Raw genomic sequence first — 19,201 nt, 5'->3', positions numbered from 1 at the left:
TTACAGATTTGTTCTTAATATATAGCTAACATGCTAATATTTTAAAATTAATCCATAGCTTTAATTATTGTTTTTAGATGTATAATTTTCCAAGTAAAATGATGCCTTAAAGAACTTACTTTCTTCTTATAATAATTTCTGGAGTTTCTTTGTAGGTGCAGTAAGGGTAGGACTTGTTGATGGAGAAACTATTATCAATCCAACTCGAAAACAGATGTCTTCTAGTGCTTTAAATTTAATTGTTGCTGGAGGTCCTCAAAATCAAGTTGGTAAGTAGGTTAATTATTAATATCTGCTGTGTGTTTGAAAATAAGTAGGTGCCTCTTTGCAGGTATTTTCCTAATCTTTGAAATTTGTATTTTTACACAATAGTAGGAATAAACAACAGTGATAGGTAACTTCTGGTTCGGTAAAGTAAATTCGATTGTATTTATGCGGTTTTAATGTTAATCTGTATTTCCTCAGTTGAGTTAGATTGCTATTGAACAATAAAATAGTAATTTACTAAATTTTTAACTTTCCATCGATAGTTATGTTGGAAGCAACTGCTGAGAATATATTGCAACAAGACTTCTGTCACGCCATCAAAGTCGGGGTGAAGCACACCCAGCAAATAATTCAGGGAATTCAACAACTAGTGAAAGAACGAGGCGTTGTCAAGAGAACTGTTCAGAAGCTGTTTGTTGCTCCTGAAGAGATTGTGGAATGTGCAAAGAAGTAAGTTCAGAGCAAATAATTTTGATATCTAGATTCTAAGTGACTCAAAATGCTTATTTGACGATGATTTAATTTGATGAGCTCCGATCAGATTGGGGTTTTTGTTTAACAAAATAGCATGTTTTGAAGGTTCAGAATTACCTGCTGCGTTTTCCATAGAAACTTACAAACACGGCCTTTAGCTTTCTTGTTTTGTACTTAGTAAGAAGGACAGGGCAAAGCAAATATCCTGAAAACCCAGTGGAAGTATTGTAAGTTAATCTGCCAGTTGTGTGGAATGGTGACAAAAGGAGGCAGGATATGTTGGCTTGTATGAGCGTTGCTGTGGAAGTGATAACTGATTTCCCAGAGGTGGCAGGAGAGCAGGCAGGAAGGACAGCTGGAGCTCGTAATGTTTATAAATGTCAGTCCGGGGCTTTCATACTGCTAAAGAAAACAAACATTTAGTCCTCAAAAGAAAGTAATTATGTAAGTGTTTTTTAAGCTGTGTTTTCAAAAATTCTTTCTTTTCTTCCGAAAGACTTGCTTTTAACAAGATCTATGCGGTGTTCACAGATTCTAGCCATGATAAAGTAAGTAATCAACTCAAACATGCTATAATTATTTTTAATTAATACCGTAATGAAACTGTAGTAAGATTTAGTTTCTTTAAGGTTAATAAAAACTCTTCTCCTCCTCTGCATATATTTGCAATAGTAATAATAAATTGTTCTGTAAATTCTTACCTACCAGGATATTTGTTTGCAGTACATTATTGATCTTTGAATTTGTGTGACAATCCTATTCCTTATTCCTTGAGTTTTACAGAATTTTAAACCAAACAAAAACCCAACAACCCAAACCTCTTTTTGTTATTCTGCCCCGTAGAGTTAACTGGTTGCAAATCCTGTGTTCTAGATTTCTAGAGATGAAGCAATTAACAAAATAAGGCTTGAAACAGAAGAACAGCTGAAAGGTATTATTTTCTGCTTGCTTAATATTTAGAGAATGCTTAAATGGAGCTAGCACTACTTAGAGTTACAGTGTGCTCTTTTTGGCCAAGCTATTTTACTAAAAGTTCTCTAAAATTCATTTTCCAACTTTGGATGCAATTTCTTTTTTTATCCCCAGAAAAATTTCCAGAGGCTGAGCCTTACGAAATCATGGAATCTTTCAATGTGGTTTCAAAGGATATTTTTAGAAATCTCGTTCTAAATGAATATAGAAGGTAAGTGTATCAAACTCCTAGTGAATAATATTTCTGTCAACTTTGTATCCAAGACTATAGTTCCATTGATCTCATAATTTCTGCTTGCAACTTAGGTGTGACGGGAGAGATTTGACTGCCCTCAGAGATATTAAATGTGAAGTGAACATGTTTAAAATGCTTCATGGATCAGCCTTATTTCAAAGAGGTCAAACACAGGTAGTATCTTTAAACATCAGAAATCGTAAATTTAACTTATCAAAAGCTGAAAGATTTGTATCTTTCATTTAAATGCAAAGTTTCCTTTTTCATCACATTCAAATAGTAATAACTAGAAAACAGTTTAGATTTAATTAAAATGTGTGAGTCCATTAAGACAGTGGACAAAGCTTGGCTCCTTGCTGCATGAACAGTACAGACGTTAGGATAATGTTCTAAGCATATATGTGCCCAGAAGGAGTCTGGGAAGCATTATTGCGTCTTCAGACTTTCCGAAGAATGTCCAGTAACCAAAGTTAGAAGCTGTAAGGATTCTCCTTGTTCAGTTAAGGTTGGCGGATTTGGGGCATTTTTGGTGGGGTGGGTTTTGTCTTGGAGGGAGGTGGTTTGAGAAGAAAGCTTTCCAGTTCAGGATGGCTTAAAGTAAAATTGCTTGTTAATAAGTCCAAAATCATATCTTTTTCATCCCTCTATGTAGACTTTTATGTTAAAGATATTTGTTGAAACAAGAGCTTTTCGTGTAAAATGTAATCCTGTTCATTTTTGGAAAAAAAGGTGACTCAGTTAATGGGTCATTGGTATGTAGGGCAGTGCTAAATTGTGCAGCTCATGAGAAATCTTTTAAAAGGAACTTCATATGTAGCCTGGACTAAATAGGGAAATTGTACAAAAAAATAACATTAGTGAGATTTTTTTTTTTTTTTTCCTCTTCTTTGCCAGAAGTGTCAGATGTTGGCTGGATTGAATTAAGATTGTACTCATGATTTGGTCTCCTGTGTTTTTATAGCTCGTTTTCCTAGAAGACTGTCAGCCATTGATCTGACATATTACAGGGTACATGGGTAGTTGCAAACAGTGGTTTACTCCTCAGTGTTAAATTAGTATTTTTAAACATGATTGCTTGTAAGATTGTATAATCTTTACAGATAATAAGTTTGTGCGATGAAGGAAAAAAAGTTTGCAGAAGTGGTAGGGGATGGCATCGTATCTGTTGCTGAAATCATTCTTTTTGATTCTTCATAACCAGTAGAAGTTGTGAAACATGGAAGTGTTTAAGAGCAGTTTATTTACCCTCTGTTTTTTTTATTCTAGGTTCTCTGTACAGTTACATTTGACTCTATAGAATCAAGCGTAAAATCAGATCTTATCTCAACAGCAGTGAGGTATGTATATCTTCTGGTGTTTTGTCAGTGCTAATAGAAGAGAGTGAACATTTAAGCACATTTGATAAAAGTTCCTTGAGCTTTGACATATATATATATATATATATGTATGTATTTTAGGACTGGAAAATGTGTAAAATCAGACTTTGAAGTGGCCTATTTTCAAGAGATCTCAGCAGTTGTTTTTTTAAGATGACGTTAATTCCATAGGCACGCATTTGAAATTGGGGAGTATTACAAGTAACATCCAGTCTGGTTTTGAGAGAAAGAAAATAGCTAATTACTCTTGAGTCTGTAAAACTGCGTCCATCTATCAAGTCTCTAAATAAAACGATTGATGAAAGTTGATTCTCTCTTTGTTCTAAGTATTCATCGTCACACTTGGAACTTGATGTGTATTCTACTCATTTAACGTATTTCTCACAGTTTTTGAAGTTTTGCTTGATAAGTTGGATGCATGTAGCCCATGAAGTGCTGTTCTGCTTGTCAAGTTTGGTTCAAATAGAAAAAAAAAATCAAAAAGCAGATAACTGGGGGTTGGGGATTCCCTCAACTGAATCAGCCTATCTAAATGTTCTTGTTTTGTCTCAAAATAAAAATGTTCAGAGGGTGAAAACATTTGTGTTCTTTTTTAATGGAGTAAGGAAAATTTAACTTACGATGCAGCAAGCAAGCCCTTGTGCCGTTAACATTTTATTGCTGAGGGCTGTCTTGTTGGGAAGGGGAAACTCCTTCCCGTTAAAGCTGCAGTTCAGTGATCTCATCCCACCAGCGTGGGAGCTTTTACGTTTTAGTGTCAGCTTTGCTTTAGTTAAATTTTTTGGCCTAGAGGTGTTTGTCTATATTCTGTAATTTTGGTATTCTTGGAAATTAGTTTGTGTTAAATAGTGGGGTTTAATTAGCTGTCATTAGGTGGCTTCACGAATGAGAGATTGCCTCTATATGAAACTACAGGCAAGTCTTGACTTGAAGCAACTTTCTTTATAGATTAGCTTTTTTGTATTTATTGCTAAGGGTCAAGTCTTGTGGTGCTTTGGTAACTTTTTTGAGCACAGATTTATGGGGTTTTTTTATTTATTTTATTTTATTTTTTATTTTTATTTAATCAAGAGCTATTTTGTGGTTACAGAGATTTTCAGTTTTCCTTCTGAGCGCTTACATTTCCAAGTCCTCACTGCAATGTGTACAGTAAAATGCTGATGTTCTTGAAGTTTGAAATTTGTTTTTCTTCCTCCAGACGCACCGAAACCAGCATAAGGAACTGATAGGGCCTATTCTATTCTAAACAGCTAGGGAAACTATTTTAATGATGATGATTAACACATGAGGTTTTTTCTTTGTAGGCTATGCTTTTTAATTTGTTGACTACATAGAAAACTTTCGGAAAAATGTGGGTGATCGGCAAACCTATTGATTGTTTTTGCTGAGTCTGTTTGTAAGCATGACTGAATAATAATCTTATGTGTTACCTGTTGGATGTAAGACATGTTTGGTTGCTCTGTTTTGACATGGTCTTTTTTTTTAATTAATAGTGGAATAAAAGATAAAAACTTCATGCTGCATTATGAGGTGAGAGTTTTACTGTGTCCCTCCTTTCTGCATGATTCACAGAAGGGCTTCATGTCTTGTTTTTAAAGGTGAAATTGATCACTTCCAAGGATATAAATTATCTCTAGCTTTGCTAAAATTTATTAATTCTAATTCATATGTGAATTTATACTGCGATTTATGAAAAAAGTGCTGGTTTCCTAAAAAAGCACTAGATAATTTGTAAATTGCCTTGTTAATATCTTAACATTAGGTTACTTCCTTAAGAATGGGCTATTACTGAAAGCAGGATTAACCTGCTCTAGTATTTTTAGTAAACTCTTATTAATATGTTCAGTTGACATACTACACTGATAGTAAATAGGTGCTTTTACATCTTGGATCTCTCAGCCTTTGGAACTTGCCCAAAGTATTTCGTACTGGTAACAGGTGTATCTTGTTCCATTATCTGTATGACAGAAACAAGATCTCTGATATGTTGTTTGACAAGTTCAATTGGAGTAAGCTTGTGTTGTTTTTTAACTACCTTGCAACTGCTTTATTCTCTCCTGTTCTGTGGAAGTAAAATGTTTACTAAACACTATCTAAACTGGTCCTGGTTTGCAAACTAAGTGACTAATAGAAGTCATGTGGTAGTTAGATTATTTTTTTGAATTGTTTTACCTTGAGATGCATGAAAACGTCAAAGAATTTTTTTCTAAGTGTATGTTTTAACATGGAGAAAAAATATTAGTTAATTTCTATATACACATTCTTTTACTTCATAGTTTCCTCCTTATGCAACTAATGAGATTGGCAAAGTTACTGGTATGAACAGAAGAGAACTTGGACATGGTAAGTTCTGACTAGAGAAGGCCCTGCTGTAAGTTTTAATATTTTGTCTGATTGTTTTTATTTATGGGTTGCTTGGTGTTTTGTGTTTTTTTCCAAACAGGCGCACTGGCAGAAAGAGCTTTGAAACCAATTATTCCCCAGGATTTCCCATTCACAATACGAATTACTTCTGAAGTCTTAGAGTCAAATGGTATTACAACTTTCTTATTTTTAACCTAGTGCTAGAGACTAAATTTGGTCCTTAAAAAAGCTCGCGTTTGACAAACTTGAGTTGTAGGCATTTTAGGTAATAGATTTCATCTTTAACCTTCTTAATCTTGATAGCTCTATTACCTGAAGTACTTCAAATAAAAAGGATGTGTATGGTCACAAACAGTGGACCTTTGTTTCAATTTGTATTAACAGCACAGTATCAGTATGACATGTAAACATAAGTTCTGAGTTTAATAAAATGGTATTTGGGGGCATTTTTATGCTACAGAGTGAGGAAAATAAATCAGCATGCATTAAACATGATTCTTCGCTGTTTAATTGCAGCTGGTACCATCACTGACTCTAGAGGTAACTTCTGGCTGTCTGTATTCGTTCTTTCCCATCTCCCCAGTTTGGGAGAGGGCTATCTGTTTCACCTTTCTGCAGATTCCCCTGTGTGGCCGGAAGCTCCCTGAGGCCACCTCGTATTTCCTAGCACTGCAGTTTGATGAGCTGGCTGGGAGAAGGAGTTGGTGGAGAAAGGGAAGGAGTCCCATTTGCAGCTTCCTGCGAAACCCACAGATTCCTTGTCTAGAATATTTAATATTAATCATGATGCTTGTTGAGCTTTTTTGGTATTGGTATCATGAAAGATTCAAACTATATTACCCATTGCTTGTTAAAAATATTCTGCTACAGAAGATTTCTAATTGCAATTATTTAGTGTAGTATGTGCATTGCCACACAGTATTTTCTAGCTAGCAGCGAGTTAAGTTTCAGACTGTCATTGAAGCATATCACTAGCAAGTTTTGTTTCAGGTACTTCTGGCCAGTGTTTAATACTTTCTTTTTCCCTGTATTCCAACTCTGCAGGGTCCTCTTCAATGGCTTCTGCATGTGGTGGAAGTTTGGCGTTAATGGATGCAGGTACAAAATACGGCACTTATACGGATAAACGACATATAATAATGTGTTATAAGATTTGGAAATGACCAAAGGTTATAAAAATGTATTTTTATTTACCATGATTAGGCGTTCCAGTATCAAGTGCAGTGGCAGGTGTAGCAATAGGTCTCATTACCAAATGCAGTCAGGAAAGAGGAGATATTGAGGACTATCGTCTGCTGACAGACATCCTGGTGAGTGTTTCTAGCGCTGGTGTTTTTATTGCCACTTCATTCTGTAAAATATCCTCTGTGGCCTTCTTTTGTGATGTTTTGCCCAGTTAATTCTGGAATATATGCTACTGGAAGTATTGAATAGTTTTATCTTCTCTGTTTTGTCTGTCAAACTTATTTAAAAACAAACAAACAAACCCCACTCTGAAATGTCCAGTCACGCTTCTTATTTTTTTGTAATTAGTCAGTTATTTCTTTTAAGCTCTCATAAGCTCTCTCTTTCCAATGATTTTTGTCTTTTCTCTTGGGAGAAACAGATTATTAATTCTTGAATACTTTATTGAAAAGCACAATATATTGGATGGAGAATGAGTGCTTGGCGAAGTTGCTGGGGGGGGGAAAAATGCACATTATCATGCAGCTGCTACTTTTTCCTGTGGCAGCCACTGACAGCACAAAATCAACCGTGGATCTGTTGTTCAGAAACTAGTCCACGACAGCTCTTTAATTTATAACGAGGGAAAGGAACAGTGTTAATCCTGAACAGCAAAATATGGCTGAAGAAAAACACGTGGGTCAGAAGTAATTCCAAGTCTGCAGAACTACTTTGCGGCTTATTGAAACATAGAATGTACTTTTAGTATAACGAGACTTGATGCTGGGATAAAGTTACTCCAATTTGCTTTCTTTCTGTCTATGCTGGTAGGGAATTGAAGATTACTATGGTGATATGGATTTCAAGATGGCAGGTACTAATAAAGGAATAACTGCCTTGCAGGTATTGTAACATTAAATCTCCCTAAAATGGGACTCTCGGAATGTATCTAAAAAAGCCTTCCTTACATATTGGTGCAACTTAACTCTTTTCATATTAGGTTGATCTAAAACTGCCAGGAATACCAATAAAAATTGTAATGGAAGCTATTCAGCAAGCTACAGGTAGGTCCGTATTTGCACTCATTTTATGCTATTAAATGATAAACTGTATTAAATTCTAAGTTTTATGGAACTAAATAATAAATTATTCATTTTTTTTCTCATTGTGGAAAAAAGCTGCTGTCTTCAAAAAACTGGTCTGGTTTGGCTGTTGTCTATTATATTTCAATATAGGCACTCCATACAAAATAAATAGCTTTTAATTTGTCAGAGGGGAGCATTCAGTCTCCAAAAAGCCAGGCCCTTCCCACCGGACTTAAGTTTCCTATTATTGTGCATAGTGTCAGTGAAAGTGTCTGCTGCTCCTGGAGGTTACTTTTTATTAAAAAGAGAACAAAAATGGTGTGATACTAACTTTAGTGCAATGGGTAACTTGTTTTGAAAAATTGCAGTAAAATCGGTGGCATAGCAAAGTGAGGAGGGAGGGAACGTATACAAAAGAGCAACATCAGGGCAGAGGAATATATTATGAAATATTTACACGCGGTATTTTGGGTTTGACTGATGCAAGTACAGTATTACTAAGCCGTATCAGTTTATAAAATTCTTGTCATACTGTATTAAAACCTGCATGTAATGTTCTAGGCTGCGTAAAATGAATAAACGTGCTGAAGGCATAGGTCTTGTATGCACAGAGCAGAACGTTGTGCTGCAACAAACACGCACTCCCTGAAACGTGTTATGTTGCCATGATAAATTCTCAAGCTAGGCAGGAGGCAGATTTTACGAACAGGTGTTTTTCTACTTTATAACAAAAACCACATAGATTTATTTTAGTCTTATACAAAACTCTCTATTTTTTCCTTCCTCCTGCTTTCCGCCCTGCTAATCCCCACAGCTGCAAAGAGGGAGATTTTACAAATTATGAACCAAACGCTGGCGAAACCCAGACCTAACAGAAAAGAAAGTGGACCAGTTGTAGGTAATGTTAGTTATATGTTGATAAGAATGCATGTCTTTTGTAATTGTCTTTTCAACAATAAGCTGCTGCTCAAAACAGCTTTTTTAATGAATGTTTGTTGTATGTTTCTGCCCCTGCCTCTTGGGGTTATTTTTTCTTTGGGTTTTTTTGAGATGAATTTGTGATTTTTATTGCCCTCTGGGGCAGCACTGTACTATTTCACTGTACACCAGAAAGCAGAATTAAACTGGAGTTATGTGAAACTGTCACAAAATCAGAATGGGTGTAGATGTCAGTATTGGTATGGCTTAAGGTAATTTACACTCATCGAAGTATTTGTATTCTATGTTTTCATTTATTTCGATTCTTAAATGTAATTACCTCAATGTTCAGCAAACAATACGAGTGGCTATGGAAGACCAAAACCTAAATGAATGTCTTCATGATAGCTTTCAAGATTGTATTTAGCATTTCAAAGTGGTTTAAAATGTTCTTTCAGAAACTATCCACGTTCCATTATCAAAAAGGTTAAGATTCGTTGGTCCTGGGGCCTATAACTTGAAAAAACTTCAAGCACAGACCGGTAAGACATTCTTGCTTCCTGTGATAATTTATCCTAATGTGTTATTAGCGTCTCTTCTCTATATGAAAATTACGAGTGTGGAGTTTTAATTAGCGGATCTTGGTAGCACAGGTATTACTAGCACAGCTATTGCTGAATCTTAATGCTATCTTTATGCCCTTTCAGAAACTATAACTCGCTAAACTTAAACTTCCCAAACTGTTCTGTAGATCACCTCCATAAAACTGACATTTGTGCTTCAGCAGCAACAACCTAATAAGTAGACAGGAAGAACTGTTAAGAGAAAAGGGTACTTCTAAATTTGTGCTTTATGCTGCAGACTGCAGAACAGTATTTGCCTTTGTTTTCAGGCTTGTGTGTTTAGCTGCTCCAATGCTGAGTACCAACTCAGTCTGTACTAGATCTTGGCAAGAGATACACGGGTGTCGAAGAGCTAGGTGAAGCTCCTCAGCTACACTTAGTTGTGTAGATTCTCTCTGTAAAAGCGCTTGCAGTTTGTCTTGCAGCAGGAATTCCCAGAAGTTTGGTGCGTGTGTGATGGTGTTTTTCAGGGCTTACAGAAGAGGCAATTAAACGTTCATATAGGGACAGTATTGCAGATAGTGTTGAATGAAAGATGTGAAGTCAAGCGAGTCTGATGGTGAATATGCTGAAGTGTAGATCAAAGCTATGTAGCTTCTCTTCCTAGCAACTAAAGCTTTTTTGCTGTGGTTAAGAGGGGAGATTGAGCTCTTTGCTACAGTGCTCGTCAACTGTTTTCCTAGGATTCTGTAAAGAGCTGTATACACCGTTAACATGCTGGCACGTGTTAGAAATCCAACTCACTATCCCATTGTAGGAGTGACCTGTACTGGGGCTTAAACTGGTAGCAAGTAGCGTGACAAAAGTTTCCTGACTTTGTTATATTTCTTGGAATAAATTCGTTTTATTTGTTTACACAGTGGTTTGTCCTGCCTGGCCTTAAGTGCCAAATTCAAAGTTGATGCCTTTTTCACTACCGTTTCCTAAAGAGGGCAATTGATGCTTTGGTTGAGATAAATGCAGACTGACAGGTCACTTAGAATTAGGCCTATAGCTTGAGGTTGTGGTTGCCCTCAGAAGTGAATGAATGGAATTTGCGAAGTGTTAAGTATCTCTGAGAGGCTACACTGTTAAAAACCTCTGTCCAAATGACTCAAAGGAGTGAAACTAGATATAGTGTACCCTTGCCATCTCTCCAACACGATGAAGGTAATAGTCAACCAATAGCCAGCCGTGATAGCAAGGTGAGTTTCTGCTGTGATATTATTAAATACATCAGATTTCTTTTATGAGCACTTCTTTCCTTTCCGCGAATTCTTTCCTTTATTGCTTAATACAGTAAAACTTGCTCACTATTAGAAAGCTAACATTTAAAAAAGGCTGATGTCTATAGCGTATCAAGTAGATGTTCTGCCTCAGCTGCTTCGGACTTGAAACTCTTTTAATGCTCTAGCTAGCTTGATTAGCGCTTCAAAGGGGCTTGGGGTGGAGAAAAAGGAGGAAAAAAATCATACTTCCCGTTGGTTGCAAGCCTATGCAGCCTGTTGGCTAGAAAACTAGTCTAGAGGGGCAAAGAATTTTATCATGAAATCTTACTGTGTTCTGGCTCTGAAACACTTTAGTTTCCATCAGCTATTAATCAAGGCTATAGTTTTATTAAAAATCTCTTACAAAATTCATTCGTAGAAGCTGAGATTTATTCATAAAAACAAAATTACTTCAAGAATGTTTTTCCTGTCATAAAAGGATTATAATAATAATTTTGCAAATGTGAGCAGTCTGATACGGAGCACAAGTTTGTCCAGGTATTTGGCAAGCATACCTGTAACGTGGTTTCCATTCGGTTGCATGTAAAGCTGTCCAGTGCCTAATCTGAAGAAGAATATTTGAAATGATTAGGACTCTCAGATCTTAATGAGTCTGTGCAAAATAATTTTGCCCTATGCAAGTCTTTACTGAATGTAGGTTTTTCTGCTTGCTGAAACAGTAGCAATGTTCACCTAAATCCTCCCATGAAATTCTATTTCCAAGGCGTAACTGTAAGTCAGCTGGATGAAGAGACGTATTCTGTGTTTGCCCCCACACCTAGTGCTATGCATGAAGCAAGAGAATTTATCCGTGAAATCTGCAAAGATGATGTAAGGACAAACTTTCGTTGTTAGCTTTTTCAGTTTGCGTTTTGTGAATGCGTGTCTTACTGTTTTCTTTTTCCCCCCCTACAGCAGGAAGTTAATTTAGAATTTGGTGCAGTTTACACAGCCACGATAACTGAAATAAGGTATGAAAAGTGCTCTGGAGTTGAAGTAGAAATTAGTTTTAGCTAGCTATATTCCTGATACCTAAATATGATGTAAAATAATTGATTTTTAAAGCATGCCAAACTTATGCTGGTGACATTGGCACCTGCATCGTTCCTGATATTTTATGTTGAAAATATTATTCTGTTTCTTAATAAGGCTGTTTATTTTTGCTGCTTGATTAGTTATTAGAATGTATTTATAAACTCTAAAACTTAAGGCCTTTTTTCATCTTTGTATCTGGGAGAGATGGTAGGAATTTGCTTTTTACTTTTTTGCAAGACAAATACTGGATTGAAATTACATGCACTTTTTGAATGTACTTATTACTGAAATATACTGTCCTGAAATAAGTAATTTCCATCCGCTTTCAATTAAGGAAAAATGACTGGACATGTTATGGTTGGTATAAGATTTTTAAAAAGGGAGGAGTAAAATCTTGTTTATGGAAAGTTTACTAATGCTTGCTCTGAGGTCAATATGCAGAGTAAGATACAAACAGATTTCTGTCCATGTATCTTGAAATAACCGTGCTGTTTTCTGTCGCAGAGATTCTGGAGTGATGATAAAATTGTATCCAAACATGACACCAGTGTTACTTCATAATTCACAACTTGATCAAAGAAAGGTAATGCATGCTTCAACAAGTATGAACTATAGAAGCTTATGTTTGTTTTTAATTGATTCTCCCTAAACATAGTCTGCATTAGCTGTAACACACTTGTTCTAGAGTCCGTTTTCATGTTAAAAGCTGTGTTAGATTAGCAGCACCTTTTTGTTTAACCTCTGCTTCCCTGTAATTAAAGCTGCAAACAATCTAACTGTATGCCTGCTACAATCCTACTGTTCATGCTTTTTGATGTAACATTTAGAAACCTGTTGTTCCTAAGGTAGTGTTGAGCCACTAAGATTGATTGTCTGAAGTGTAGCATGAAGAATCCCTAAAAGAAGGAACTTTTGTAAAGAACCTTAAAAATTAATCACGCTGAAATAATTTTTTTCTGAAAAACACTGTGTTCTAGATTAAACATCCTAGTGCCCTGGGATTAGAAGTTGGACAAGAAATTCAGGTAATTTTTTTTAGTTTAAAATGCTAACAAACTGCTGTTCATATTTTAGAATTTGAGTGAATTTTTTATTTTGTGTTTATGAAGAAAATATTTTGCCATATCAGATTCCCTTTCTCTACTGGATAAAGGCCTGATCATTTCAAATTAGATTTATTTAGTGCCATACTCTTGCTGTCTAGGCACCACATTAATTTGACAGAGTAATATAGGCTAAACAGTGCCTATTGTTTATGGCTTTTCTAGCATCAAATAGGAGGGGAAAAAAAGAAACAAACAAAAAAAAACAAACAAAAAAACCCAAAACCCCACCACCTTTTAAGGAAAATGCTATTTTCAGCTCTCTAAGTTGGTCAGTGTTGAAGTGGTCTGTTTTCTTAACAGGTCAAATACTTTGGACGTGATCCAACTGATGGTAGAATGAGGCTTTCACGTAAAATCCTACAGTCACCAGCCACAGCTGTGCTTAAAACCCTAACTGACAAAAACAGTATTGTCCTGGGAGGTACCGTTCCACAGTCATCTACTTCATCCCAGTGACAGGTAAGGCCACAGGAGCAACTTAAGATGACTCAGTGCTGCGCTTTCTTTACAACTATTGTAAAGAATTTTATCAATCTGGTTTTTATATTGTACAGTTACCCTTCAGTGGTGTGCAAATACTGCTTGCCAGCTATGTTGCCGCATGTCGTTAAGTTAGCAACTGCCCTTTCACGTGCTGCACTCGTGAAGAGCTTGATATTGTCGAATTGGTTCAAATGCCCTGACAGTTTCAGGCATCCTAGACAGCCCACTTTCTCCAAAACAAACTTATTTGTTAATCTACATCATCTCTGTAAGCATTCCCTCTTCCCTACCTTGCCACTGTTTTTTTTTTTTAAAGGGTTTTTTTAAAGGGAAAAAAAAAAAAAGGCAGGATAGGGGAAGAGAAGAAAAAATAAGCTGCTTTCTTGAAAGTTTTGTGTCAATTAGTGGAGACTTCTCAGTCAATTAACGGAATGCCCAAAGCTCTTCCCTAGAACTAGTTTCCCAGCATGTATTTGACTGTCAATAGACTTATGCCTGAACTTTTCCCAAAACTGTTGTGCATGTTTTTTTTTCCTCGGGAAGCTGCTAGACCAGGAAGGTGTCCGATCGTAAAATCAAGAGCAGTTACACAATGAGATTGGCCAATGGAAATGCAGTGCACCAAAGATAACTTACGGCAATCTGTGGCAATCTTCTAGGAATGATTCACAACACTAGAAGTGAATTAAAATTCACTGAAGAATTTTTTTTTTAAGAAATGTTTTTGAATGTTTCATGCCTTGATACAATTAGTTGGTTATGGAGTATTTTCTGTCTCTTTCAGGAGAAAAGGCGTGATAGTTTGTGGAAATACAAGCGACCTTTGCTAGAGTCTGTAGATGTCTTCATGAGAATCTGCAGGTGGATGGTAGAGAATCATATTTTTAAAATAGACACTATCTATGTTTAAAGGTGATGTAGAACTTCAAAGTCTTCAAATTGATTAAAAACTCTTTTAAAATAAAAACAGAAACAACCAATGCTCTTAACTCGTGTAGCAAGGGTGAGATGAGAATCTAAGAACATGGAGTTGTACAGACTGAGGAGCAGATTACATTTCAGTGCTTAAGATTCTTCTCGCTATCATCTCAAAATAAAAATGTAAAGATGAGAAGCAGGTATTTAAGTTATTTCCTGGGAGAAGGAGTTACCCTGTATACTGGGTTGAGAGGCACACTTGGCCAAAGTTTTACTGGCTTTTCAGTGTACAAGATTGAAATGTTGAGCAAAACGTAAAGACTTAGAAGTATCACCTTTAACATGATTGACACTGTTTCGCATAAATACATCAATAACTCTCATAGGGTTCAGACTGGCTAAAATACCTGAGCAGAAGGGGCACAAAACAAAGAACCTGGCTGAAGCCATCATCGTTTATTATCTGGGTTCGTTAACACTGAATTTTAAAATACATAATTAAAACAGTAAGATTAAAATAATTCTTTTGGAGTAAACAATTGCTGTGATGAATCTTCCCCCTAAAACATCCTCATTAAGAGTGTCAGAATTCCTCTACTGATTGTTCCATCAGGGGGTTCACTGGTCTCTTTTAGACTTCAAAACGTTTCCCAGGGGCTCACAAGAACGACTGGTTTTTCTGCTGTGAGGTACAGATTTTGAAAATCAGAGGTGTCCCTTCTGATATTCACCAATTTGTGTGTAGACCTAGAAAGAAAATCAGCTTCCCACCTGATGGCGGGCGGGCTCTGAACCTCCTGAAAGAAAAAGCACCGGGGAGAGGAGGAATGTACAGTAAAAATTGCTCTTTTTTTTTTTTTTCTATTCTAAGTTAAAATATTAAAGGAGAAAGAAATGACTGGCCCACTTCCTTGTAGTTGTCTGTCTGTCTTTCATCATGTAAGATTGAAAAAGGTTTCCTTAGCAATCTTTTCCTCTTCTTTGAGGACTGTATTCTGTTATTTCTTACTAAGAATTCTAATGTCCTTGCTTACTATGACTTGATTGACTGATATCTGGTTTGTTACCTATCCTGGATAGTGTTAATGAAATAAGGTAGGCAAATGTTAAAGTCCCTAAACAGAAGTGCAAACGTTTACATTTCTCATAACCGTTGTCAGAAATTGACCTCCTCAATCTAAGTGGTTTTCCAAGGTTGAGTTTCTCTTACTGTAGAATAATTTCTGTAAGGCTCCTTTTTGTAGTAGAACAGATGGATGCTCTAGTTACTAAAATACTATGTAAAATACTAACTTTAGAAGTTGTTGTGGGGGTTTTTTGGGTTGGTTTTTTTTTTTTTTTTTTTTAGTTAGCACGTTACCAGTAGGATGCTTGCATTTGAATCTATGAGAATCGATGATTTAGGAGCCAAAAGAATCCCATTCTTTCCTGTAAAGGTAGTTTCTTGCCTGCAGTAACAGGAGTATTAATGATTTGTGTGATAGGTGGTGGTCTCAGTAAATCAACTGTTGGAGTGCTGGGGGACTTTCTGTTTGTTAGCTGATAGAATAGGGAAAAGAGTTTTTTATGTTCCCGTGGCAGAACCTGTACAGTCAGCCTGGCTTTCTGCACTCGTAACAAGTTTTAGGCCCTATGGGAAGGGGTGGGAAAAAAATACGCTTGGGAACTGTCTGGGAGGAGCACAAACCAGGTGCTCTTACCTGAGGAGAGAAGCTCGATGGGAGCCAAGAATTGAGTAAGCGTGTGCTAGTCTGAACCTTCCTGGAGGGAAGGCAGGCTGGCTTCAGACATCCCGGGTTCACCCGAGAGCCGTCAGTAGCGGCAGGTTTGACCGTGGCGGGAGATACCTGACTCTCAGGTGGTATCGGCTATGATCAGAGAGCAGGTAGGTTAATACCGCTTGGGAGAGCGAGCTCAGCCCTATTGCAGTAGCAGTTTTGTTTGAAATAGTGATTTTTGTCTTTACTGCCCTGGATAATTAGCTTCTGTAACGACCCATCGTAAATGGAGCCATTGAAAGGGATTGCTTTGGAAAGTGAAGCTGGGCGGTTGCAGCATTACACCGGGTGAAGAGGGCCAGAAAGGTGTTTATTTGACAAGGCTGAAATTTTCACACAGCGTCAGGATCTGGGGTATCTTTAAACGCCAGCAATAAATATTACAAGTACTAAATAAAAGCATAAGAGCTGGCCTAATTGTACTTGTGGGATTACATGCTAGAGGGAATGATACAGTCTCTTAATTTCACTCCAAGAAATTTTAAGCGATTTAGGAAGGAGTTGTCTGTCTTGCTTCTGAAAACAAAAAAAAATTAGAGCTCCCTGCTGTTCCATGTTGTGACACTTGATGACTTGCTCTGGCTGCAGCCTACCCTAACAAAATTCTTTGATGAAGAACAGCGAACTCTATCTAACAGCTGTAGCTTGCCGCTTTGTGATAATGGGGAGGGATGAGCTACTGGCAGGTGCAACGCCACGATGAAAAAGCACTGCTTTGCTTTCTCTGAATCTTACAACGTAGAGATTCAGATGTGTTGCTTTCCTGGTCTTGTGTTTACCCTGGTTTTAAATCAGATATGTAGGAACTGTTGGGGCAAGTCTTGCGTATCGTCTTCAGGCAAAGCCCCCCAGAATCGACTTCCTTTTTATTGGTAGCAATGACAAGATCACGCTGCAGTTTCTAACGCCCCAGGCTGCGGAGTCCTGGATGCCGTTCTGTGCGAAAAGGAGCCCCGTGTCTGAGGGAATGCAGTCCGGGTGTGTTCTGGAGTGGCGTTTTTCCACAGAGGTCATTGATTTCATGCCTGGAGAGGTCACGGATTTATTTCACAGCTTAAGCAGAGAAATAGTTTTTCATGCCAATTCTGGCTTGTGTATCTCCTGCTTCTTCTGTAGCTGTTCACCATGATAGGTAAGCATTTGCTCCAGAGTATTCTGCTGTGGTTTGATGCTATTCTGCACATCTGGAGAAATGCTGCATTTAATCTTGAGGAGGAGAGGTCATAGTTTTACGCACTTGATGTGAAGACCGAAAGAGCACGTGTAGAAGTCTTGCAGAGGGGAGAGGGTTTGCGAGTGGCAGATGTCTTGAAGCAGCAGTATTTGGGTTTTGTGTTTCTTTTTGTGTGTTTTCTTTTTACTGAGCTTTCACCGAGGCAGAAATATGCCTGATGTGTAAAATCTTGAGGGAATCAGGCCATGTAACGTGGAACAGGCCACTGACATGTAGCAGGGAAGGCTTGTGTGGAACCCAACTGTAAACTGCTTAATGTGCCTCTCAAACTATGGTTGGTGAAACCACTAATGTAACGTGGCCTTTTGTACAGTTTCTGACTGACTTATCCATAAGGATATGATGCACGTATCCTAAAGTATGTTCCTATACTGTATACAGCTAAAGATAGGTGTATGATAGTTCTCAGAGGCATACCTTACAGTTGCCATCTTCTGCAAAGAAAACTGATGATTGTGTGTCTTCAGTGTCCCCTGTTAAAAGATGAAAATAAGGGCTTGACTGGGCTTGAACCCTAGTTCCACAGAACCCCATTAAGGGTGCTTCTCTTAACCTTTTTTAGAGGTGGGTTGTTTTGCAGATGTTCAATAAGCAGCATGAGGCTGCCTCTTAAGGGATGTAAAAAAGACTTTTCAGCTACACCAATGCAGCTGATTGAAAACTGCACCAAGCAATGATCAGTGGCTGTCACATAGCGTGCTGAATCTTAAGGAGGTCTGTTACAAAGATTGTCAGAGCAAAAGCTGAGACTTAAATGTTATGTAGATGTAAATTTTCTGAATCTGCCTAGAGAATGTTTTTCTAACATATGGAAAAGTTGCACGTAGTTACTTATAGTGGTGTATTCTGTAGTAAACTTTTTCTTTCCCTTCATCTGGAACAAGATTGAACTTAGATGATAGAAATGCCAGTCTTGTAAGTAAGAGCTGTACCGGTGTAACTGCTTTTGCCATTAGGCAAGAGCTAGAAAAGCCTTGCTTTGTCTGGGAATGAGACACACCCTGGCCTGGGGAGCACCTGCCCTCCCATCTCCCTTGCCCCTCCTAGCCTGAAAGATTTTGTTCTGAGACACTTTTCAAGCTTCCCCTCCTCCCCAAAGTCCCCGCTGCTTCACACAGCTTGACTTCTTGCACGCTTTTGTGTCCTTTTCCCCTATTCCCAAGCAAACGCTGAAATGTAATTATTTTTTTACTATTATTCTTAGTACAGAGGAAATGTGTAGCTGGTTTTTGGTATGGAAAATAAAGATTTACAGGCTCTACAGTGCCTGGTAAGTGGCCTGTCTTATATTGTACAGTGTCTGTAAGGATGAATTAAGCATGTTTCTCTCATTGAGAAGCTTCACGGAACGGCTTCAACTTTAGTTTAGCGTTTGAGCCTTCCGTACAGCCGTACAAAGCACGGGAACGTGCAACAAAATGCGTATTATGGTGTAGGCGTTCCTGCGTGCCCTGCTGCGGTAAAGGGTTAGAGTGGCGAAAGGCGATGCCGCAGAATAACCTTGCTGCTATTTTGTGATGCGAGAGAAACCTTTTCTTCCAAAACTTCAACTCTAGGCCCCGTGTGTGCTGCAGGCTGTGTTATTAGGACACGGACTGGTCCTAAAGCTTACCCTGGCGTGGATGCGGATCTTGTCCATCATTTTGTGTCATGGCGGTGGCCCTAGGCAGGTACGTAGTCCTTTCCACCTGTGTGAAGGGAGATGCTTTTAGGATAGAATTTTAAGAAGAAAATAGGGGTTTTTAAGGTGTTTGGGTTTGTTTTTTTTTTTTTTAACGGGTGAAATTGTTCACATGTCGAGCAGAAGCTGTAGGCGTGATGGGGGCTGAGAAATGCAAACCCGCGGACAAACACACATGTGCCTCCCCGGCTCCCGCCTTCCCCGTTCCTGTCAGAGAACCGCCCGGGCAGCGTCAGGGGCC

At 37.8% G+C, this 19,201-nt stretch overlaps 1 protein-coding gene across 10 annotated transcripts in view; it reads left to right on the top strand.

The window, feature by feature from the left end:
* The window catches only part of PNPT1 (polyribonucleotide nucleotidyltransferase 1), a gene marked incomplete at its 5' end in the record, with an annotated part of 32,356 nt that overhangs the window by 5,056 nt on the left and 8,099 nt on the right, over positions 1–19,201 (top strand). For 2 of the 10 annotated variants that reach the window (XM_082307434.1, XM_082307438.1), the window contains 22 exons: positions 156–269; positions 531–717; positions 1,238–1,289; positions 1,615–1,672; positions 1,828–1,924; positions 2,020–2,122; positions 3,215–3,285; positions 4,818–4,854; positions 5,601–5,667; positions 5,768–5,857; positions 6,733–6,786; positions 6,892–6,998; positions 7,684–7,755; positions 7,853–7,916; positions 8,752–8,835; positions 9,314–9,397; positions 11,450–11,556; positions 11,641–11,696; positions 12,265–12,343; positions 12,738–12,785; positions 13,167–13,325; positions 14,134–15,190. In XM_082307434.1, coding sequence (XP_082163560.1) covers positions 156–269; positions 531–717; positions 1,238–1,289; positions 1,615–1,672; positions 1,828–1,924; positions 2,020–2,122; positions 3,215–3,285; positions 4,818–4,854; positions 5,601–5,667; positions 5,768–5,857; positions 6,733–6,786; positions 6,892–6,998; positions 7,684–7,755; positions 7,853–7,916; positions 8,752–8,835; positions 9,314–9,397; positions 11,450–11,556; positions 11,641–11,696; positions 12,265–12,343; positions 12,738–12,785; positions 13,167–13,322 — 1,787 coding nt within the window. In that variant the 3' untranslated portion in view covers positions 13,323–13,325; positions 14,134–15,190. Of the gene's footprint in view, positions 1–155; positions 270–530; positions 718–1,237; positions 1,290–1,614; positions 1,673–1,827; positions 1,925–2,019; positions 2,123–3,214; positions 3,286–4,817; positions 4,855–5,600; positions 5,668–5,767; positions 5,858–6,732; positions 6,787–6,891; positions 6,999–7,683; positions 7,756–7,852; positions 7,917–8,751; positions 8,836–9,313; positions 9,398–11,449; positions 11,557–11,640; positions 11,697–12,264; positions 12,344–12,737; positions 12,786–13,166; positions 13,327–14,133; positions 15,191–18,835; positions 18,950–19,083; positions 19,159–19,201 lie in introns of those variants that run through there. The other 8 variants (XR_014227729.1, XR_014227726.1, XR_014227727.1 and 5 more) reach the window with 8 other exon arrangements.

The sequence above is a fragment of the Platalea leucorodia genome, assembly GCF_965183815.1.
Source record: "Platalea leucorodia genome assembly, chromosome: 3".
NCBI lineage: Eukaryota > Metazoa > Chordata > Aves > Pelecaniformes > Threskiornithidae > Platalea > Platalea leucorodia.
Note: the sequence above shows the minus strand (reverse complement) of the source record. Positions and strands in the feature narration are given on the sequence as shown.